At 38.4% G+C, this 24929-nt stretch overlaps 1 protein-coding gene and 1 long non-coding RNA gene across 5 annotated transcripts in view; one reads left to right on the top strand and one right to left on the bottom strand.

Moving 5' to 3' along the window:
* LOC309643595 overlaps positions 1-1055 on the bottom strand; it is a 103875-nt gene extending 102820 nt beyond the window's left edge. For 2 of the 4 annotated variants that reach the window (XR_014253884.1, XR_014253885.1), the window contains exon 1: positions 701-923. This is a non-coding gene — a long non-coding RNA (uncharacterized lncRNA). Of the gene's footprint in view, positions 1-700 lie in introns of all 4 variants that reach the window. The other 2 variants (XR_014253882.1, XR_014253883.1) reach the window with 2 other exon arrangements.
* Positions 1056-1058: 3 nt separating this feature from the next.
* MRPS9 (mitochondrial ribosomal protein S9) overlaps positions 1059-24929 on the top strand; it is a 49467-nt gene continuing 25596 nt past the window's right edge. Inside the window, exons 1-4 of the mRNA XM_082426392.1 lie at positions 1059-1242; positions 6104-6283; positions 16497-16559; positions 16648-16678. Of these exons, the coding sequence (XP_082282518.1) occupies positions 1108-1242; positions 6104-6283; positions 16497-16559; positions 16648-16678 (409 nt within the window). The 5' untranslated portion in view covers positions 1059-1107. The remainder of the gene's footprint in view (positions 1243-6103; positions 6284-16496; positions 16560-16647; positions 16679-24929) is intronic.

The following is a 24929-nucleotide window of genomic DNA, read 5'->3' as shown; positions in this document are numbered from 1 at the left end:
ATCTATTTTAATAAGTTATAAAGTCGTGGTTCCTGAATACTAGCTCATGGGTCTCTGCCAACTTTTGATGAAAGTCTCGCTAGCCTAAAAGGTAACAACAAAAAGAACGAGAGCGAGCTTTGCGTACACATAAATGCACTCCATTGGAAGGACCACACTTCATTCCAAGATTATGTCACTTCTACCTTCTTAATATTAAAATGTTCTGTGTTTTACGAAATAGTGATGATAGTAGATGACATTTATTTGCTTGACAACTTGACCTCAGATTTTCCATATGCATGTGTGTATTTGCGTATTAATTTTACTGATCCTTCGAATCTAATTGTTTGGAAACCCTTTAAGAGCGGCTTACTACATCCTGTAATATGTATTTTGTAGAAAGCGCCCTGGGAGTTACCGTCTGGAGCAAACAGTAAAAAAGCCCCAGAAGGCAAGCCATGCTCATCTATATTCATACCCATTTATTTAGTTCTGACTGAGTTTCCAGGGAGGCTTAGTAGTAACAGTAAGGGGGTGACAAGCAAAGACAAGTGTCTGTCCTCGCAGGTTTAAGGGTTAGCCTGCGCTTCATACACTTAGGAAACAACCAGTTTCCGGAGGAGGGTGGAGACACTGGACTCCGTGGGAAGGGAGGAGGAGGTAAAACCCAGGCCAGGAAGGGGTCTGCTGGGAGCAGAGGCACGGAGCTCGGTCCTACCTAGCGGAGAGAAGAGCTGGGTGATGACGGAGCGTGAAGACAGGACTGCGCAGGGGAGCCGGCGCTAGGGCAGGCTGGACGTGGGGCGGAAGGGCTGGCGAGACAGCCGCGTGGCAGTCGTTCCAAGGAGACTCCGGGAGCAACCGACTACAAGACGCGCAGAAGATGCGCAAGGCCAGGATGCGGACCCACTACCCTTCGCACGGTCAAAGTCGACCCCGGGCCGGGGTCGGACACGCCCCGCGGGCTCCCGCCACCAATCAGCGACGAGCCGCCTCTGGCCGCGGGACACGCCCCCTGCCCCGGCGCCCCTTCCCGGCAGCCTCGAGGACGCGGAGCCCATCAGCGCCTGCGCAGTCCGCAAGCCCCGCCTTTTCGTCCTACTGCCCGTGCTTCCCGCAGCCAACATGGCGGCTCTCGGTGTGTCCTGCGGCGCAGCTGCTTCGTACCGTCTCTTTCTTGGGGGTAGGGTTAGCTTTGCTCGGGGACAGGGCTTCTGGAAAGCCGCGGCTGCTAAGCTGCAGAGACGTCCCGGATGCCAGGTAAGGCCTGAGAGAGGCGGGAGTGCTGGTCCCTGGAGCACGCGGGTGTGGAACCGGCGCCGTCGCAGTCCCCTGGCGTCTCCGCGCCCTCACACGGGGCCCCTGGGGTCTTAGGTGCTCAGCGGCGGTCTGAGGTAGAGAGAGGAGTGGGATTGCCTTCTGGTGCCCACCCTGGAAGTTGTTGCTGGTTTTCCCAGGGTGCAGTGAGGGGGACGTTATCTGAGACGGAACTAGAGCGACCCCTGCCTTGACCCGCCGCCGCCCGGGTGGGTGATGGGTCCCGCCCTGCCCGCGAGCCCCGCGGTCCGGAGGGCGGAGGTGGATGAGAACTGGACCCCTGCAGGGACCCGAAGACTTAATGCAGAAAGTCGCACAGTGGAGAGGACATAGAGTGACAGTTTGAAAGTGTCTTGCATCTGTGCAGTTTCCGTTTTCTTAATTTTCCCGGTACTTTGTCTCTGAGAGATGGAAATCACAACTTCTAAATTAAATTTAATCCTGAGGGCAGTGGGAAGCCAGGATTCTAGCTTCACAGCTGATTGGACGATGATGCGATTTACTGACATGGGATCTGAGTAGGAGGAACGAGATTTGAGAGGGAAGGAAACGAGCTTAGTTTGGGATATTATTGTGTTTATTAAATAGTTACATTGGGGATGTCCAAGTGGAGATTTCCCGTAAACCCGTAGATAAGCAAGTTAAAGAAGAAAGCTGATTTACAAGTTCTCTGTTACCTTGTAGATGTTAATTGAGGTCTTGGAAATGAATTAGATCATCTAGGGGAGGTTGTAGTGAATGAGGAATAAGCAGAGGGACCGGGACCCTGAAGGACAAACAGCAGAGGAAGAAGAGCCACCCGAGAGATTGAGAATGACCTGCCAAAGAAGTAGGGGAAAACCCAGGCAGTGTGGAGGCATAGAAAACAGGAGAATGTTCCAAGGAGGGAGAGTGATTGACAGTACCAAGTACTGTAAAGAAGTCAAGTACTGTGATCAAAAACTGTTGAAAAAGGAGTGCCATCTTTTTAAAAAATCTTTTTTCTTTTATGTTTTAACTCAGATCAACCAATCCATCCATCCATTCATCCATCAAACATTTGTTTTTATTATTTTTTAGCTGGAAAAGAGGTTGGAAGTTTTTACTTTTTTCATGCACCTCTTTTGAGTGTATCCTTTCTGTATACGCATAATTTCCTATAAAAGGGACTGTGGCATACAGAGTGTTCTTATTGTTGACACAAAGTGGGGGAGGTGACAGAGAGTTGTTAACTTCTGCTCCATCCCTGGAACTCCCAAACCTTTGAACGTATGTGTCCTTCTGTGTCTTTCTCGATGTTCTTTTGAGCATAGACATGCATGCATATGCATACTTTCAGAAAATGGATCCTGTTCTACTTTTTGCTTCTTTAACTTACATGTATAGCAGAAATCTCTCCAAGTCACCTATTAACGTGTGTAACTGCTGCATGATATTCTGTGGTATGAATGTATCAAAGTTAATTTAACAGTTGATGGGCATTTGCTTTGTTTCCTTTTTCTTCCCACTAATAAAGTGTTAAGTAAATATCCTGGTGTAATTCTTACTACATCAAATATCTTCCATATGATGCTTTTATTTCTGTAGGAGAGAGTTCCAGTTGTGAGGTGATTGCTGCAAAGGATGTGTACTTCTCAGTAGACATTTAATAGATGTTTCCACATAGTTCTCCAGAAAGGCTGTAGCAATTCACAGTTCATCGTTGATGTAAAAGTGTGCCCTTCTTTCCACCTGCATTAGGTATTATTATTTTTTTCAGTAAGGTGGGTGAAAAATGATGTCTCTTTGTTACTTTAATTTCACCTCCCTGACCACTCCTGAAATAAATAAAGCTCTTCTTTTTTTTCACCCATATGGCAGATGTTTACTGAGCACTTCACTTGAGCCAGGCACTGCGAAGTAAACAAATCATTGAAGTCAAGCAATTACTAGACGGTATCCACCCTTAGCACTCTCAGGGGATGGTCCTGAGGTGCTGAATCCCCAAATTCCTGAATACCTCCACAGCACATGTGTTAGCACATGCAGTACAGCTCAGATACAACTGAAAGACTTAACTGACCCCATCAGACCCTTAATGGTTCCTTCTATATGGCTAAAGACATTTATAAAGCATTTTTCCTGGCACAGAGCTTATCTGTCTTAAATATTAGCATTTCTTCACTTTCGTCTCCAATATTAATCATTATATTTCTTTTAGGGGCCATGTTTCGTAAAACAACACAGTTTTTAATCACTTTATGAGTTGCTGAAACAGTACACCTGTGTTTTGTTTAGTTTGGGTCATAACCCATTAGTTATGAAATCTCATAAGAGGTTAAAGAAGGGAGTGGAGAGAATAGAATAATTATAATAATCAAAGTGCATCTTACACAGGGTATTTTGCCTTTTGTTTATGTATATATGTGTGTGTGTGTGTCCTAGGGAGTGATATAAGCAGTAGCTATTACTGTGGGTCACAGTCGAAAATGTTTGAGAGACACTGATGCAAAAGGAAAAAGAAACAAGTTCTGTTAAGCTGTGGCTCCTGGCTACTCAGTTGGGAAGCTCTCCAGCAGGTTTTCTCCTGCATACCAGAATTGTGGCATACACGTTTCATGTTAATGCCTCAGTACAAGTGCAGATATCTGAGTGTCCCAAATTTGGGGTGGAGGAGGGAATATTACTTGGGAATGGCCAAATTTTTCTGGTTTTAAACCCGTGAATATCAAGGATCTACACACACTGTACTGTGAGATTTGCAAAGGTAAATACAGAAAAGCACAGAAGCGCAGTGCCGAATACAAATGAGTTGTGGTGGGTAGGGTGGTGGGCAACTTCTCAGAGGAGGTGATGGGAGAGTCATTTAGGAGTTACGTGAGAAAAGAGAGGTATTCTGTTCTAGGAAGATGTAATAGGTCCACTAGGGACAGAGGTGTACAGAGTCAGTGGATTCTGGCATCAACAAATAATTGGTTATAGCAATTATAATTGGTTTAATAATTGGTGAGAGAGCGGTGGGACAGGATTAGAAAGTGTTTGGCTATGTGAAGATACTTGAATTTTTTTTTTTTTAACTGTCGCAAATGAAAGTAGTTTTGGCTTTATTATAAACAGTTTGACAGTCATGGTGCGATACAAAGGTTACCCATGAATTCTTAACGCCTGTCAATATAATTTTATGTAGGATACCAATTTACTTTCTGTAATATTTATGACTTTCATAGTAAGAAAAAGCAGTAGACCAATTTCTGTTTTGAAAACTATTACTACAAACATCAATATGTCCTCTTTATTTTCTACTAAGCACTTTCTTAGTGCTTAAACGTTCAGTTTTTACTGAGCCAATATGCCTTTGTCGAATTGCACTGTCTGCCAGAGAAGGATGATGGATAACATTTGATGCCTTAGCCCTTGTATATTTTGCTTTTATTGTAAAAACATTGCTGTCTGTCTTAAGGATCTGTTCTTTTCATCTCTCATCTTGTGGGCTCCTGGAGATTATAATGTTCTATATTTATCACAGCATCCAATTGGTTTTACAGTAGGGTCTTAATAAACTACTGGCAATTGCTAAAAACTCTTTGAAAAGCAAATTTAAAAATTGACTGGGGTTTGTATCAGATACTATACAGCTCTATAAATTAGTTGTGTTTTCCCCCAGATAATTTTTGACTTTTAGAAATCGCAGTTTATTAGCAGTGGAAAAGAAAACCCCTTTGGTAGCATAACACCCTTTGAGATCTCATCCTGTCCTTTTAAGGATAGATTTAGTGTGTCCCTCGTTGCTTTAATTATGGAAAATACTGGGATATTAAAATTTGCATTTTCCTTATGTAGTTTAAAAAGTTCTTACTTAAAAAAAGCTTGATAATAGCTACGCCCATTGTTCCCACCTCTCCTTGCTTATGAAACTGGGTAGGCGCACTCTCTTGTACCATGCTTTCTTGATGTAATTGGGGTGCTGAATGATGAGTTATTTAGTGCTGAATAACAAATTACCCTCAAATTTAGCCGCTTACAACAACAGATATTTATCTCACGGTTTCTGTGGGTCAGGATTCCAGGCACGGTTACACTGGGCCTTTTGCTCAGGGTCTCCCATAAGGCAGCGGCCCAGGTGTTGGCGGTGGCTACGGTCATCTCGGGGCCGGGGGTGGAAGTCCGCTGCCTGCACACTCAGTGTGGGTGTCAGCAGGATTCACATCCTTGACGGCTATTGGGCTGGCGCTTGGCTGGGGCCCCCCTCAGTTCCTGCCCTGTGGAGCTCTGGAGGGCAGCTCACCACATCTTGCTTCCCTCAGGTTGGTCAAGAGAGGATGAAAGAGGGGGAAGACAGTCTTTTTGTAACCTAATCTAAGAAGTGACGTTCTACCACGTTAGTGGTATTCTGTTCTTTAGAAGCAAGTCACTAGGTCCGTGTCTCCTGTTTGCTAGTTTCTGTCTGCATGTACACTTGCCTCTTTTTAAGGGAGTGGCGTTTTACTCTTCATTCGTTGTGCGTCAAATATCACAGCAGCCGACCTTGACCAGTCGGTATCAAATGTGGATGTTTGTAGCAGACGCGGAGGTAGCATATCACTCACAGTTATTTTTATTATTATTATTTTTAATGTGTTGAAATGCCAGTAGTTTCAACTACTTTGTAAACAGAAGCTTTTAAAAGCAAGCTTTCTAGCAGGGAACAGTTGTCTTAACAAGCCTTTACCTTGTCTCCAGACTCCTGCCAATTGAGTACCGCAATAAAAAGAGAGTTGTTTGAATGTCTTGTTTTATTTAGAGACAGTGGCCTGTAAGATCATTGTTTAATTTAAAATCTTTTCTTTCCGTTTGTATTTTCTGCTAGATATTAAGGTTAAGACACACCACAGTTGTAACAACAAGGAAAAATGTTACAGCCTTAAGACGTGAAACTTACACAGTGGATTTTATTAAAAAGCAGATTGAAGAATTCAACATAGGAAAGAGACACTTAGCCAACATGATGGGAGAAGATCCAGAAACTTTTACTCAAGAGGATATTGATGTAAGTACAGTTACTCTGTTGGAAAAGTAATTGTTGTAGAGTTTTAAATACCGAAAGCTGTCAGACTGTCAGAATAAGGAAAAATGCCACTCTACTATTTTGCAAGTTGGAACTGTGGTTTCAGAGAGATGCTACTCTGTATTTGAAGCATTATAAAGTATAGTGAAGTTTAGATTTTAACCAGAAATGGATTCTTTTCCTTGATTCCAGGTCACAGGAGCCACTATGAATGTTTATACACGATTTAGAAACATTTATCCTGTTGTGTAGTTTTAAACTCAGCTTTCTTACAAAATGATAAAACAAATGGTAAGTTTATAGGAAAAATCCCTTAAGCAAACCCAAGTCCAGAGTTTTTATCAGCCTAACTATATATTTGAATTTGCAAAGTGAAGGCATGTTCTAAGTGATTTGAGAGTAGGGTTAAAATTCTGTTCCTGTTCCACCTAGTGCTAGGACTCTCACTTTGTTCTTCTTTTTCAAGGTCATTTTGTCTATTCTCTGCCCTTTGAATTTCCATATGAATTTTAGAATGAGCTTGTCAGTTTCTTCAGCGAGCCAGCTAGGATTTTGGTAGGGATTATGTTGAATCTCTAGATCAATTTTGGGAGTATTGCCATCTTAAGTCTTCTGATCTGTGATCGTGGGATGTCTTTCTGTTTATTTAGATCTTCTTTAATTTCTTATTGTGATGTTTTCCAGTTTTCAGAGTTTGTTTGGCATTTCTTTTAAGTTTACTTCTGAGCATTAATTGCTTTTTAAAGTTATTCTATTGTAAGTAGAATTGTTTTGTAGTTTTTTGGTGGATTTCTTAGGATTTTCTACATATAAAATGTTGCCACTGACAAATAGAAATAGTTTTAGTTCTTTCTTTCTAATCTGAATGCCTCTTATTTCTTTTTCTTGCCTAATTGCCCTGGCTAGGACCTCCAGCAAAGCTGAATAGAAATAGTGAGTGGACATTCTCACCTTGTTCCTGATCTTAGGGAAAAGCCTTCAGTCTTTCACCATCGGGAATGATGTTAGCTATGGGTTTTTATAGATGCTGTTTATCAGGTACTGGAGATTCCTTTCCATACCTAGTTTGCTGAGCATTATTATCATAAAGGGGTTTTGGATTTTGTCAACTTTTTTTTTTTTTTTTTTTGCTTTTACTGAGATGGTATCTTTTATTGGTGTGGTATATCACATTACTTGATTTTTTTTTCATTTTCTTTATCTATCTTTTTTTGTGTCTTTATTTACTAAATTAAAATAGGGATGACTATCTCCATGTTGTTCTTAGGACTAAAGAGACAAATACAAACCCAAAAAAAGTTTATGACATAGCAGATCACAAAGTCAATCATAAAGGACAAACTTGTTTTACCTGTAATTTGCCCTGGGAATCATGGAAGCAAATGAAGATTTTTGTTTGTTTTTTTAACATTATTCAATGAAACATTACTTCTTAACAGCCAACCCTTTTAAACAAAGTGTTAGATGTCAGTTAAGACTCACAAGAATCAGAGATTTTAACTATATTTTAAAGGATGTGGGTTATTTATTTATTATTTTTTGCAGTAATTGACTTAGATGTTAAACCAACCTTGTGTTCCTGGAATAAATCCCACTTTGTCTGTGTGGGTCATCTTTTTTATGTGTTTCTGCAATTGGTTTGCTAGTGTTTTGCTGAGGATTTTTGCATCTAATTGATACTTATCTGTATTTTTCTTTTCTTGTAATATCTGTAATTTTGATATCAGGGTAATACTGGTCTCACAGAATGAGTTGGGAAGTTCTCTTTTATTTTTGGAATTGTTCGTGAAGAACTGGTATTAATTCTTCTTTAAATGTTTGGTTGAATTCATCAGTGAAGGCCTCTGGGCTTGGGATTTGTGTGTGTATTTCTGCTTTTGATTTTTGATAATTACTGTCTGCTTTTAAAAATGGTCCTCCCCTCTCTCCTTGTGACCTGTGTGTTCCTGAGTAACTGTTCTCAGCAAGAGGATCCCACTGCCTAACTGACTTTACCACTAAGGCATTTTTGAGCATCTCTTTACTACCTTTTTAGGTGTACATGGAATATATTTAGCTCACTGAGAGAAACAGAATCATTCAGTAGTTTTGTAAATCTATCTGAAGGGATGAACATTTTCACAACGTAAGTATTACATATGAATTATGTTGTTTAGAATGGTGTGAGTTCATTGTTTGGCTGTTTAATCAGAATGCTAGTTTGAGATGTTAAAACTATTTTCATGAGGATTTAATTTTTACAGAGTAGACATGACCTATAATTTAATTCAATTACCTAGTTAAAAGTCTAGGTTTGCTGTATAATTTTCACGTAGGTAAATTAAGTGCCATTGTATTCAGATTAAACCATTTGTTATTTTATGAATTTTAGAAACTGGTTTTTCCTTGCTACTAACCAATTGCTAAAATAATGATTGCTGCAGTCATCTGTGAAATGCATTTAGGCAAAAATATTGAAGATCTAAAGCAGTTTTTTTCGTATATTAAAATACTTAAAAATTTTTTTCGTTAAAGGGTTTAAAACAGACAGACATTGGTGTCTTCATCTAAAGGATCCTTTTTGTATTATTTAGAGAAATCTAAAAGATTCTGTCATTCAGTCAGTTAGAAACAATATTTTTAGTTCTGCTTCTTAAAATATTGAGTTGTTTTCCAGAGAAGATGTATTTAACATCACACAGTAAATGTGAGAGGTGACAGCTTTTCTGTAAAACTCTGTGTGTGTGTGTGTGTGTGTGTGTGTGTGTAGTGAAAGTAAGTTGATGTTATTTTGTGTCATTGTGCTAATAGAACATAATAAAAATCTTCCTTGGATTTAGCCAGTAAAGTAATGAAATCATGAATTGTTATGAAAAAAATCCAGTCACTTCTTTAAAACATGTAAAACGTTTTAAAATGAAGCTGCATTTCTTGTGAGGAATATAGATGCAGAACACGTAGAACTTTGTGGTTAAATTAATCTTCTTTTAAAAGATAAATTTGTTGTAGTTGAAGTGACATCCTAGAAAGATGCAGAACCTGGCATTAGGAGAGTCCTTGCAGCGTCAACTAACTTGCGTCGTGATGTCTGACAAGTCACAGCACAGTCACTAGGTTTCCTCATCTCTAAAATAATAATAGCTGCTCACCTACCTCAGAATATAACTAAGGAGCGTGAGATTAATGCGTTATGTTATTGTTCTTATGGCAGATTTTATTGTAATAAATAAAATCTACCATGACTTGAATCAGTCACTAGTTTTCTGATTGCCTTGGTCATACAAGTCTTCCATGAGACAGAATGTTGGGGAGGAGAATCTGCAGTCCTCTTGGGAACATTGATTTATCAGGAGCCACTTGAGCCAGAGTTTGCATTGTACTGTAGGGTGGTGCGTGTCTCACCTCGCTCATGTCTGAAAGCCCGTGTGGAAGTGTGATCCCTCTTCCTTGACGTGGGCGACTTGGTTCTGCTGTGCTCGACTTTCCTACAAATGATTGATGTGCTTCACTCAGTCTCACAGTTTATGTCAATTAACTCTTCTGGCATTTTATTAAATTAAGGGGACCTTCTTTGACTTCTGAGTAGATGTAAAAGCAAAAGAGGGCGATGACAGCCAACTGTTACCAAAGCACTGAAAACATATGGGAATTTATCATTTTATAGTTCCTGTTTTCATTTATGTATTTGAAACTATTATTTTTGTAACAGTTTTGGCTGTGCATATAACCTGAAAGAGAGACAGTATAGCTAAGTCCTATTTAACATTTCCATACTGACAAAATGCTTGGTTATTTCTAAAGACAAAAATAAATAATTGATATCCAAAATCAGGAAAATATTTTAAGCTTCCAGATAATCTTCAGAAGAACATTATGGTTGCTGTTATGTATTTAGATATCGTGAATGCTTTTTATAATATATTGACTTTTAATATATAAATTAAAACTAGGTATTGTAATTTGTCTCTTAATAATATGATCAGGAAATTAGATATTCTACAAAAGGGAATTTCCTAGATGAGAGAAACTTATTTTTAATTGTTATTTGAAAAGAAAAATACCACCACCTACTGAAAACCTCGTATGTATGTGCAAGATGCTGTCTGGGAGCCTGATATACATTCGCACATTTAATCTTCATAAAAGCCTACAGAGTAGGTATTTATTGTTGAGGAAATCAAAGCTGTACACGGTGTTTCTGTATCCAAGTCTGTTTTTTCCACACTTTCAAAGATTAAATTTTTTGGTAACATTTTCTAAAATAAATTGCGGTCTCCCCAGCCTTACTTAGTAGAATTTAGAGAGTATGATTTAACCTTTGAGAGCCTCAGGATGTTCCTGGTTAGAGTGGTTGTTAAACTACGGTGCCCCGTAGTGTGTGTTTGTCCCTGTACGGAGTGGCCTGGCTCTGCCCTGGCTCCTTTCCTATCAAGGTGTCTGTCTTGGCCTCTTGCCGCTCCCCTTGCCTGCTGGCCTTCTGGCGTAGCTAAGGTTGTTAGGCGTGTGGTTAAAACTAGGAGCCACTGGACTCAGCATGAGGAAATCACGAGTTTATAGTAGCCACTTCCGCTCTTCATAGGCCTTTTGCATTGATTTCTAGGTTTACAACTTTATTCCAGAAGGTTGAGCTTGAATAGAAATCTGGCCTCTGGCCTCACTGAGTGAAGTGTATACAACTTATGTGTGAAAATTACACCTAGGTAATCTTTTATGCTGGTGCTCCCTTAATTTAATAAGCCTTTAAAAAAGAGTACTGATGTGGATTAGTGAAAGAAAAAGAAATATGACAGGTAAAGTTTATGAATAAAAATAATTCTGCTTGTCACTGCTGATATTTAAAGGTACATTATTTAGAAGTTTTTTTTATTATTAAAGCTACAGCGTTGTGTATCTGCTAGAAATTTTTTTTTGCAAAATGTTTAATGCTCAATCATGGCATTAAATTTATATGAAAAATATCCTTTTTAGTTGGTGAAATAACAAATTAACTAAAAAGAAATTAGGTATAGATTTTCTCCATTTCAAAATAGTTTAATTTTTGCCTGATTTCTTAAGTTACATTGAAAAGAAAGGAACCGCCTGCTGCGCTTTCCCTGTGAATCACTGGTGCTGTGCTAACCCCCAGAAGGTCTGCTGGGAGGACAGACGGGTCCCTCTGGCAAGCCGTGCAGTGTATATGTGTTTGGTGTCCTGCTGAAAGTACTCAGATGCATGCTGAATATTTTGAAAATAGGTCTTAATGCCGTGTTTCTCAACTCCTGTGCCATAAATCTTCCCCAGGTGGTGGCCAGATGTTGATCGGTGTGTGAAAAGTATTCTTGTCTGAGACAGTGTGTGTTACTGCGCGGAGTCTGTCCGGTGAACATCGAGCTGGATGGGGCTTGTAATTCAGTGTAAAGCGGTTACAGTTTGGTCAAAAGAAGAGTCTGTGTGTGTGGGAACTGTAAGAAGTAGCCCCATAGTATGTGACAGAGGTGGGCAGAGATGTTTTCCTCAGCTCTTGACCCAAGGCTCAAGGCTGGCCAGTGGTCAGGGCCCTGGAATTCCACAGACATCGTCACACACCCGCCATGCCGGAGTAGACACGTCTGTGTAGAGTTGTTCACCCTTTTCGTCCTTTCACGTGTACCATCAAAACTCTTTTTCTCAGAATCGTGCTGTAAACACAGAAAGGTTGAGGACGGCTGATATTTGCATTTTCCTTTTTGAATTAAGCTTATAAATTTTAAGTTGGAGACATTTCGGTTATATTAAATATTATGGATACAGAATTGCACTTGCATTTACTAATGTCTTTATTTAGGAATTAAAAGTTCTGCGTTACTCTAGAATTTCAGGAAAAAAGCCAGCAAATTGATATATAATACTGCTGACGTCTACCAATTACTTTTTAATTGGTATTATAGACCTCCTTCCGAAACCTGAATGTTTTGTTCTCCAAAGTGTGAATATGCCGTGTGAAGTTTCTCTAATTGATTTGCTGTGCCCATTCCATTTGATGTATCATTTTTCACAATATTTCATAATTTGTGCTCACTTCTAATGAACAGAGTCGTTAGGACAGGCATGTCTAAGTACAACTGACAGCTAACATTAGGTGCCAGATGCAGTTTATAAAGCTGTGTAGAACTGTAGAGAACAGTTTAAATAAATTAGCACCTGTACATTAGTCTCACTTGCTGGTAATTTATAAGCGAATCAGTAGAGATGACATTTAGGTAAGTCATTGATCAAGTTAACAGCTGCAAACCCACTGCCCAGCTGGGATACCTAATTAATAGAGATTGCATTCCTGACCCAGTCCTTCCTTCTCCTGGATTGAGTTTGCAGTCCTTTTATACTTTGACATAAGCCTAAGAATATAGTTAAATACTTTGCCTTCATTTTAGGGAACACTTGAATTACCAGTATTCTAGTGAAAATCCAAAGATGTAAACAACATGTTTACAAATGAGAATTAGTTTATTCTGTGACTTACCTGGATTAATTTTTTTCTTTAGTTTACATTCTTTTATTTTAATCAGTACTTTTTTTGTTTTGGATTCAGGTAAACCATGCCGTAGTCTAATAAATTTCTAAAGGGTTCTATACTTGTCACTAAATGTGTACTCCACTTTTTTTTTCCTCCCTGGGAGAAGCAAGGTTTTTTGTGTTATGTTTTTTTGTTTTTGTGACAACCAACCATTGAACCTAAGCCATACATATGTCTAACAATGTTTTCAAATGTGACATTACTTTAAAACACCTGAGAACTTCGCCAAGTTGAATTCCATACAAATTCCAGAACTTAATATAGGAAATATTAAGCTAGAGCTTACTGTAGGAAAATGCCCTTTGTTTTCTATTCCTGTGGCTCAGATTTTCTTCTGAGTGAATGTAAAACTGAAAGATTAAGGCAGCAACAACCTTAAATCAGAGTAAGGCAAGGTTTAGTGTCTATTTCAGGTATATGTTCATGGATATTGATGATGTTTGAATACCAGTGTGTTTACCTACAGGCCACATCTAAAGTCTGGTTCCTCAGCTGAGAATAGGTCTCTTGAAACAAATGCTAAGCCTGAAACAAATAAAAATGTTAGGCTAGTAATACTGTTTTAAAGCTTCTTGAAGAATCATTAATTGAGTCCCAACTGATACATGTATTTTTGGTTTTTGTTTTTGTGAGAGGTTGGGTGTTTCTTAGTTTATTATTTTTTAAAATTAATTTTTTTTTAATTTTATTTATTTATTTATTTATTCTTGGCTGTGTTGGGTCTTTGTTTCTGTGCGAGGGCTTTCTCTAGTTGCGGCGAGCGGGGGCCACTCTTCATCGCGGTGCGTGGGCCTCTCACCATCGCGGCCTCTCCCGTTGCGGAGCACAGGCTCCAGACGCGCAGGCTCAGTGGTTGTGGCTCACGGGCCCAGTTGCTCCACGGCATGTGGGATCTTCCCAGACCAGGGCTCGAACCCGTGTCCCCTGCATTGGCAGGCAGATTCTCAACCACTGCGCTACCAGGGAAGCCCTAATTAATTATTTATTTTTGGCTGCATTGGGTCTTCATTGCTGTGCGCGGGCTTTCTCTAGTTGCGGTGAGCGGGGCCTACTCTTCGTTGTGGTGCGTGGGCTTCTCATTGCGGTGGCTTCTCTTGTTGTGGAGCACGGGCTCTAGGCATGAAGGCTTCAGTAGTTGTGGCACACGGGCTTAGTAGTTGTGGCTCTCGGGCTTAGTTGCTCCGCGGCATGTGGGATCTTCCTGGACCAGGGATCGAACCCATGTCCCCTGCACTGGCAGGCGGATTCTTAACCACTGCGCCTGGGTGTTTCTTAGTGTAAATAATAGTTTTTCATGTAGATTGTTCAGAAGTGAAAAAGTACTTATTTCAGATAATTGTGACATTTCTGTTAATCCATCATGGTTGATAAACTTGGTCCAAGTGGGCCAAACCACAATTCAGATGTGAATGCCAATTTTCCTCCAATTTTAAGATGCTTGAGAGGGTATAGGCCATTTCCTGCTGGTACATGTTCTCTGGTGCCTGGTAAGTGCCACACACACGCCAGGAATCCTGGAACCTAACAGTTGACAGGGAGGTTAACGCTAGCAGAGTCAGGTATTTCCTTCACCACCTTCCTCCAGTGGTCTTCTGGTTGACTTAACTTCACTTAGCGAAATATTTAAATTCTGCGTTTTTTTATTATTCTAATACAGATATTTCTGAATAACATATCAGAAAACTGCCTTAAAAAAGACTGTTTATGTTTGCAAAAAGAAACCTATGTATGTTATTTTCCTACTCCAGTATGTATTTTCTTACTTCTGTTTCTCTTTTACACCAGTGGCCACATTCTAAGTATATTTCTTTTGCATCTTGCTTTTCTCAGTCTTCTGTTACGGCTATAGAGTACTTGATGGCATAGATGTACCTTCATTTATTCAGCTAACCTCTTGTGTATGATAATTTGGTTGTTTCTAGTATTGTGTTCTTATAAATCAATTAACAGCCTATGCTGTGTTGTTTTATATTCGTGGGGGTGTATCTTCAGGGTAAATTTGTAGAAGTGGAATTGCTGCGGGAAATGTATATGTAGTCTTGTTAGATGTTAGCAAACTGCCAACCCTGGAGGTTGGACACTCCCACCGGCAAGGCATCAGGGTGTTTCTGTAACCTCGCCGGCAGTGTGCTGTGAAGCTTTCGAATTTCTGTTAGTCCTGTTAGATGAAAAGTGTTATCTCAGTAGTTTTAATTGCTCCTTTTTTATTCTGAATATATTTGAGCCATATTTTTCTTTTTTTTTCTGTAGTTTAATTGGTCAATTTTTTTTTTCTTTCCTTCTGAATTTTGGGTGGTAGTTAAGAAGGACTTTCCCATGTCTAGGTTGTAAAGGAATTCATACGTGTTGTCTTCTGGTACTTGTTTGGTTTCATTTTCCAAGTTTGGCTCTCTGACTCATTTGGAGTTACTCTGGTGTATGGTGTGAGGTTTGGATCAAGTTTTATCTTTTTTCAAATGGCAATCCGTTGTCTCAACATCACTTATTAAATAAAAAGTCCACCTTTTCTTCTTCAGAGAAGGAAGGGAGAGGAGTCCCTGGTTTTTCAAAAAGAAAAAAAAGTTCACAAAGTTAGCATTCTGATGTGTGAGCCAAGTTTGTTGTTGTTGTTGTTTTTGTTTTTTAGTGTCAATTTTATTGCCAAAAGGCTGAAGGAATGATGCTTGACCCAGAGACACAACTGGGCTCCCTAATATAATTGAATATACCCCCAAATTATAGGCCCTTACTTCCAGGAGCAGAACCTGGTCCAGCACATTGGCTGCATGGAGAGAACAGGCCCTAAAAGAGCAGCACTGGGTCTGCAGGAGCTGCTGGGTCATTTAGAGTTCAGAGAGGGGCTGGGGTCCAAGGCCACTGACTTTGCGCCTGCCAGCGTCCCACAGAGATGAAAACGCATGGCCTCTGTGTTTGTTCTTCCTTTTAATTGTGGGTGGGATGGTGGGTGGGTGGGTGTAGGAGGAGGCTGTAGGGGCTTACGCAAGTTGGGGGCAGTCCTGCTCCCAGGAGGTGAAGGGCCTTTGGACACGTGTGGGGGTGAGATTTGTCACAAGCACTGGGGTTGTTCCTGGCACGGACTTTGGGGAAAGGGCCAGGGATGGTACATGACCCACCGTGTAGGGGAAGTTGCCTACAGGGGAGCATCACATTCAGAATGTCAAGAGCGTCCCCCTTGCAAAACAGACACTGAAGAGAACATGTTTGGAAACATGTAGTTTAAAACCCTCTCCCACGTTCTAGGAAACGTTCAAAGAGCTTCTGAAAACATCCCGGTATCACGGTGGGTGGGATGTAGGGCCTGCCCTTTCCAGTCTTCTGTATGAGGACATCCGCCTACCACCTGGGGCTGGGAGGCTGCTCCTGGGCCCTCGCCCAGCACTCGCACAGGGGCTCCTCCAGTTTCCTTTAAGAAGGAGAGAGAAGGGTTATTTGTGCTAGCACACTCAGGTTTGAAGCGGACACTTGAACATTGTTAATAACTAGTTTAGCAGTTACAAATTTTTTTCTTTTGGGGAATGTATATGTGGTAATTTGATTATCCCATTTAGAAGATTACAAGGTGTGATAATGCATGTGAAACTCTTGGTTCGATATCTGGCACAAGGTAAGCACTCAGTTACTATTAGTCATAACGTGAACTTGTTGTTATAACAACTGTTAATTAACCTTTGTGTGTATTTTCAGAGAGCGATTGCTTACCTTTTTCCCAGTGGTTTGTTTGAGAAGCGAGCTCGGCCAGTAATGAAGGTAGTTGTCTTCATTAATATTTTTACAAATTTCACTTAGGTTTATATGTTACAGCAATTACCTGATGCATTTTTAATTTATTTTACAGCATCCTGAAGAGATTTTTCCAAAACAAAGAGGTAAGTTTGTTCAAGAATAAAACAGATAGTTCTTTCTTTCCTACAGTGCTATGTTACGTATCAGCAGTCACTCAGGTGTTATGGAGATGCCCTCCTAGGTCATGGTAGTCGTGAAATAAGTCAGGAGTACTTTATAACTAATAATGAATGGAGTTTACGAACTTTCTTTTTAATTAAATAATATTAAAATTAGATCAGGTTAGAGTTTATGCCTATACTAATGTCAATTTATTTGCATTCTAATATGCCTTTTTGAAGAAGAGCTGGGTACAGATCTGCTGGAGACAAATTCAACTTTTTTTAAATGAAAATTTAAAATTTTTCTTCAATTTGTAAGCATATTTTCACTGAATATAGATTCCCTCCCCCCTTTTTTGACTTTTATTACTTTATTGATGTGATTCTGTTGTCTCTTGCCTTGCGCTGTTCCTGATGAGCAGTTAGCCAACATTCTTAGCTGGCCCCCTGTTTTCTCTGGTTTCTTTTAAGATTTTTCTCTTTATCTTTTTTTTTTTTAATAAATTTATTAATTTATTTATTTTTGGGTGTGTTGGGTCTTCATTTCTGTGCGAGGGCTTTCTCTAGTTGCGGCGAGTGGGGGCCACTCTTCATCACGGTGCGCGGGCCTCTCACTGTCGCGGCCTCTCTTGTTGCGGAGCACAGGCTCCAGACGCGCAGGCTCAGTAGTTGTGGCCCACGGGCCCAGTTGCTCTGCGGCATGTGGGATCTTCCCAGACCAGGGCTCGAACCCGTGTCCGCTGCATTGGCAGGCAGATTCTCAACCACTGCGCCACCAGGGAAGCCCAAGATTTTTCTCTTTATCTTTTAAATGTGTAAACTAAAATCTTGAGAACGTAGGACAAGCTTTAAGGTCACCAGAAAATAACATATTTACTATTTTCTAATTTACGTTAGAAGCTTCTTGGATAAGCTGGGGGTGAGGGGGCATTGTCAGTTACTTTAAAAAGTATTAAAGCCAGAAATCATTTCTTTAAAACACTCAAATATAAATTTATATTCATCAGTCTTTTGCTGTAGCCCTAGAGGGTTTTTCTTTGAGGACGTATCTGTTCCTCCTCGTTTCTTTTGCGTGCCTCTGCCCCTGAGATGCAGCATCAGAGGTTTTCAGTTTTGATTTCCTTACGGTGGAGTGAAGAACTTAAACTTCCTAAGGAATCTGAGTGCAGAATATTTTTACATTTCTACCGACTTTCCCCCGACTACACAGAAGTTGAACAGACTTTTTTTTTTTTTAGTAACTTGCCTTTGAATCTTTCTAAAGCATTCAACTTAGTTTTGATACAAACATCAACTGTCTTTTCTGTTTCCACCCATGTTTCATCTGTTTATGGAATACTTGATTCATGTAATTACAGAAATAAGTACAATTCTAATAAACAGGTTTGGGAATAAACACAGTTGACTCTTAGTAGGTGTGTAACTCAACAGCGAAAATGTGTGGATACATTGGAGGGTCGCCTGCTGGCCACGGATGCTCAGTTTACAGGCAGCATTAGGGTGTTTCAGAGCTGATAAATAGAGATTGGTGAGAGAGCAGATATTTTTATTAAAAATGTATTTGTTTTGCATTGATGTTTTTGCTGAGTCACTTTTGTTCAAAGCTAGGCATTCTGTCATTTTTCTCTACTTCTCTTTACATGATAATTTTTATTTTGAATCTTGTTATAAGTATTTTGAATCTTTTAATAAATATATTCTGTCTTTTATATTTTCTGAATTCTTAGATGTGGTTGATAATAAACTATGACATCAATCCAATTAATAGCTTCTGGGAAGATAACAGATGAAGACTATATTAAAAGTACACATCAAATTTAAAGATGCAGCTCAGTTTCCTAGAAATAAAACTATGCACAAGGCACAGTAACTTACACTTAGTGGCTTTTCTGTAAATGTTTGTAATGATAGTGATTTTTTTCTCCTTTTTTTAGTGGGGGAAAAAAAATCACTTTTTTCCCCCCCATTTTTCAACCTCTCAGTCTCCTCACTTATGTCTCTTCCTCTCTTTGTTCTGTGTATCTCTACTAGTTGCATCTCTTCTTGGATATCTGCCCCTCTGAGACTGGTTCTTTCTTTCAGATCATACCAGCTTCTGAATATTAGAAAGTTGTTACTACTGTCAGCTGGAATATAAAAACTGAAATGTCCGTGTGTCCCTGCAGAATGCCTGTGTGTTATTTTGGAAATATGTCAGTGTTGATAGGATTTTCTTACATTTCAGTTAAGTATATTTAACTGTGTTTAAACAGTATGCCTTTAGAATGAGCAGAGTACTTTTTGCCATCTACCTACCAATTTTGCTGTACTTTGTGAATAGGACAAATTGATTTTTTTATGTTAAAAAAATCAGTGAACTTTAGATTTGAATAGATTATGGCACTTGTAATGTGCCACCACTTCCCTTATTAAAAGATGGAAGCTTCCAGATTAAGTTAACATAAAAAAGCTGCTCTACTTTTTAAAGTAAGTGATAAAAATATTGGGAAAAACAAAGATATGTACCCGGTTGATGACAGAAGCAAGGAGTAGCACCTAATGCCAGACAGAATGGGGTTCAGGGAGGTTCGGGAATGGTTCAGTGAGACAAGAATGTTAATCTATATTGATAAAACCTAATATCCATTAAGTGGATTTGAAGACCATGAACCTTTTTGCACCAAGCATTTAGCATTGAAATGTTTAAAGCAAAAACTGTTAACTAAGGCTGTAAAGAATTTGAATAACACAGCATGATTTTATAGTTACAGATACAAGTACAAAGAATACATTTTCTATGCAGATGCCAATGGAATATTAATAGAATATGATGTAATAGGTTGTAGAGAAAACCTAACAAATTATAAAAGTAGAAATTTTGTAGATTAGATATTCTGAATTAAAATCGATAGAACCATAAAACTTTTGGGTTAAAGAGAAATCAAAATTGAGATTTTAGACTATTTAGAAGTATATGACAGTTCATATTAAACACTATGGGATACAGACAGTGTTTTATGGAGAGGGAAACCTATATTTATTAGTTATTAAGAAAGACTAGAAATAAATGAACTGTTCAGTATTCAGTTCAAGAAGGCAGAAAAAGAATGAAATGGATGAATGAAGTAAAGATTTTTAAAAGAAGGGGTAGGACAATAAAACCAACTAACTCTTTGAAAAAGCCAGTGGAATTGATCAAATTCTAGCAAGTCTGGTTAATGGAAAAAGAGAAAACATAAGAGGACAACGTTAATAATTTTACATAATAATATTCAGAGGATATATATTTATTTTTTTCAGAGGATATTTAAAAGTGTAAGATTGTTATGGGTAACTTGATTCTTATTAATCTGAAAAATATCCTAAATAATATAGTAACTAGTATTTATTAAAACTTAGAGCAGGCCAGGCACAGGTCTCAGTGCTTTGCATGCATTAACTCATGATCTTCACAGCAGTTTTCGTGAGTAGATAATATTGTTTGCCCCATTTTTCAGATGTGTGGGGTAAACTTACCCAGGGCACATAGCTGGGAAGTGGCCGAGGCGGAGGACGTAGGTGGGCCCAGGCAGTCGTGGATCCAGCGTGTTGCTCAAACCCCACTCACACAGTTTAAAGAAAAACAGAGTTCCCAAAATTGTCTTAATTAGGAAATGCTGGTTAGACTAAAAGCTGGAGAAGAAGTCAAAGGTAATCAAAGACCTAACCAAAGAGGCACACAGCCCAGAAAGTTTTGTCGGTGAGGTCTGTCATACCTTGAAAAAGTTTGTAACTTCTACATTATTTGAACTGCTGCAGAGCAGAAAAAGGATAACATAAACTTCTAAGCTCACCTTAAAGAAACCTACACTCTATTCTTACTAAATTAAATGATAGCAAACCAAATACAGCATTATATTAAGAGAATAGGATCTCTGCCCCCCACACCCCAGGAATATAAGGGTGGTTTACCATTAGGAATTTATGAATGTAGTCCTCTGTGTTAACTGAGTCAGGGAAAAAATATTTCCGAAGATGAATAAGAAGTTATTTAACAAAATTCAGCATTTATTTTTTGGTAAAAACTCTTAAACTAGAAATAGAAAGAAATTTTCTTAGTTTGAGAAAGACTATCATGAGAAACAGAAACACATCAGATTAAAAAACATATCGTTGGATTCCTTTACATTAAGTTCAAGCATAAGGCAAGTATGCCTACACTTGCCTCTGGTACTCATTGTTATTTTGAAAGTCTTAACCAGTATGATTAAAAAAGACAAAGAAATTAGGAATAAATCACTTAATATGCACAGGTGTTATGAGTGCCCACTTAGAAAATACAAAACTATAAACTAAAAGCTATATATAAGCATTACAGTAGAATATCATTATTTGGATATCTGTATACCGGAAACATTCAAACTGTGAATTGTTCTGAAATTTGTTAAAATGATATTCTTTTATAAAAACATGCCAGAGTATAGGTGAAGCTGAAATGCTAGTCATGCAGACAGAGATCCTGTGAGCCTCCTGCCAGCTGATGACAGGATGGTGGCCAAATCCACGCAAAGAAATCAGTGTGGCATGGAGTGTACTGATGACCTAAGTAACGTGATGGTCTCCTCGGTTACAAACAAATTGTGAACTTTCTCTGCCTTTATGTATCTTGGTGGACAAGAACCATTTTAAAAACACTGAATTTCAGCTGTACAAATATATACCTACAGACACGCATACGTACTTGTGGGTTTTAACATCTTCTTCTGTGCACTTCTTGCTCGTCTTTGTTTTAGTTTTAAGCCTACAATTAGCTTATTAAATGCTGTCCATAACTCCTTTTGCTAAGGTCTCCCTGGTCATCTCTTGGTTGAATGGAGTTCATTTTCTAGTAGATTCTTCAAAAAGGGCTCATAGGTATAAATTCCCTGAGTTCTTATGTTTTTAAAATGTTTTTTTATAGCCTTGATACTTGAAGGACCGCTTGGCTGGAGGGGAAAATCTTTGGTTCATACTTTCTTTTCTTGAGTTTCTTGAAAATGCTGCTCCTTCGTTGCCTTGCCTTGTCTGTAGTTTCTGAGAAGTTTCGTGCTAGTCTAGTTATCTTTCCCCCTGGTGATCCTAAGGATTCTTAATCTAAAACTATCTAGTAGCTTTATGAAAATATGGCATCGCGTTGATTATTGAGGGTTAGATTACAGTGGTGACAATGAGCTCTTTAAATAGGTAGGTTCAAGTCTTTACATCCAGAAATAGTTTTTTTTAAGTTATGAATATTAGTTCTGTTCCACTTTTTGTTTTTGTTCCTTGGGACTGCAATTATATAAATGTTATTCCTTCCTTGATCGTCTTCCAAGTCAATCACCATCTCTCTGACTCTTAACTTCTTTATGTCATTTTCATTTTTTTGGTTGTTTCCCTACTTTTTTTTTAATGTCCTTTATTGTGTTTTTAGGCTGTTCTTTTTTGGGTTACTTATAAGTTAGTCTACATTTCTGATTCTTTTAACTTTTTCTGTTTCTCCCCTGAATTTAATCACGTTGTTTCATTTCTTTGAGCTTTTTGTCCATTTGTTCTCAGTTTTGAACTTTTGATTCAGAGTGTTCTCCAGAAACTCCAGAGGGTTACTTGAAGATATTTAATTCAGTTTGGAGTGTTACATTTCAGTTTCCTTCTGTTCTGCCATTGGTTTTGGTGAGGATGAATTTTCATCAGCGGTACATTTGGATTATTCTCATTTTCTGTTTTAAATTTGTGGCAACCTTAAAGAAAAATTGGTGGAAACATGCTGCTGCATTTCTGTGGACAGAAATCTCCTATTTCTTAATCCACTTAATGGAATATTAAAAAATAGATTGTATCGAGAAGATGACAGAGTTGGGTCAAGACTTAAAAGTACGTTATGATTTTGGAATTAAGAGATTGAAACTCTAGAATAGAATCAGATAAAGTGGCCAGTTGAAAGATAATCATACAACTATCAATATTTTTAAATAACAAATATTATGCCCTTAAGTCACAAACAAAGAGGACAAAGATCAATAAATTTTCTATTTCAAAATGTAAAACTTCTCCCTGAAAAAAAAAGATACAGTAAATTTAAAAGACAAGCAACAGACTGGAGAAAATTTGAAACACAATAGAGGTCTAATGTCTGGAATAAATTATTGTTAAAATTAACAAGGAAAACAGCCTCATAGAAAAATGGGCAAAAGGGAAAGAAGGTAATTCATAAATCAAGAAAATAAAAGTAGCCAGTAAACATTGGAAAATGTCAGCTCAGAAATAATGTCTGTCAAATAAGGATAAGAGATCATTATCACTCATCAGACTGGAAATTGCAAATAGCCTGTGTCAGCAAAAAATTAGAAACAATTTAAATGTTCATCAGTAGGGTAGCTAGATGAACTGTTGGAGAATCATACTATGGAATAGTATGATACTTACACAAGAAGTAGACAATGTGAATAGGCCTATACCTATTAAAGAAACTGAATCTATAATTAATAACCTAGAAGACTTGGGTTTCACCATAGCTTTTTAGATAAAACACCGAAGTCATGATCCATGAAAGAAAGAGTTGATAAGCTGGATTTCATTAAAATTAAAATTTTCTGCTCTGTGAAAGACGTGGTCAAGAAAATGAAAAGACAAGCCACAGGATGGTAGAAAAATACTTGGAAAAGACATATCTGATAAAGGACTGTTATCCAAAATATACAAAGAACTCTTAGAAGTCAACAATAAGAAAACAACCACCTGATTTAAAAATGAGCCAAAGACTTTAACAGACACATCACCAGAGAACATACGCAGATGAAAAATAAGCATTTGAAAAGATGCTCCATGGAAATACAAATTAAAGCAACAATGAGATACCACTACACACCTATTAGAATGGCCAGAATCCAGAACTCTGACAACAGCAAATGCTGGTGGGGATGTGGAGCAACAGGAGCCCCTCTTCCTTACCGATAGGGGTACAGGAGAATGGCACAGCCACTCTGGAGGATGGTCTGGTGAGAGTATTGTTGAGCACTAAAAAGAAGGGTACTATCACACCTTGAAAAGGCATGGAGGAAACTTAAATGCATATTACTAAGTGAAGGAAGCCAACCTGAAAAGGCTACACACTGCACGATCCCAATTCTGTGACATTCTGGAAAAGGCAGAACTATGGAACTGGTGAAAAGGTCAGTGGTTGCCAGGGGTCATGGGGGAGGGAGGAAGGAATAGGCAGAGCTCAGGCTTTTTAGAGCAGTGGATAAATGTCATTATACATCTGTACAAACACGTACAGTGCCCACAGGAGTGAGCCCTAATGTAAACTATGGACTTTGGGTGATTATGATGTGTCAGTGTAGGATCATCTGGTGGGGATGTTGATAATGGGGGTGGTAGAGGTATGTGGGAAATCTCTGCACCTTCCTCTCAATTTTGCTGTGAACCTAAAACTGTTCTAAAAAAAATAAAGTCTATTAAAAAAAAAGTGTATTGTGTAATTAAAGTTGATTTTATAGAAAACAGATAACTGAGGGGACAGTATCAAGAGCAACAGAAACTAAAATGCAAATGAAACTCCAAAAGTATGTAAGGGATTTATATAGAAAATCGTAAAACTTAAAGATCATAAGTGTTAATCTGAATAGCTGGAAAAAAGATTTCACTTTCATGTAAGGAAAGATAATATTGCAGAGTTGCTACTTTAAAAATTATTAATAAATTTAATGTAATTTCAAAGTCCTGGTAGGACTCTTGGAAAAAAACTTTCAAAGTTTATTTTGAAAGAGTAAATGTACAAGAAGCAGCGAGAAGTTTTTAAAAGAAATAAGAGTAATGAAGGAAGTTACCCTACCAAGTATCAAAATGCAGCAAAAAACTGATTTTAATTAAATGGTGGTAATGGTGCAAACAGACAGACTAGTGGACCAGATTATTCACGATCAGCATATGTTTGTTTTTGCCATATTTTGTGAATTCTAAGACACAGTTTTTCAAATTTTAACACCTTTACCAAACAGGATTCATTTTACAATTGATGTAAACTATACTGCATACCATTTGCTTTTTTTCTTTCTTTCTTTGTATAAGATATGTGATGGAGCATCTTAAAATCTGTGACATCTTAGATTGAATGAAATTATATACACACACGTATATACACACACGCACGTAAATGCATATTATAAAATCATGTACACACATGGAATGAGACCCAACTCCAAAATCCCTCCAAGCTTTTCAGTAGAGTCTTATCTGCCACCATGATATTTGTCTT

This window comes from Balaenoptera physalus (genome assembly GCF_965194825.1).
Source record: "Balaenoptera physalus genome assembly, chromosome: 15".
NCBI classification, from domain to species: domain Eukaryota; kingdom Metazoa; phylum Chordata; class Mammalia; order Artiodactyla; family Balaenopteridae; genus Balaenoptera; species Balaenoptera physalus.
Note: the sequence above shows the minus strand (reverse complement) of the source record. Positions and strands in the feature narration are given on the sequence as shown.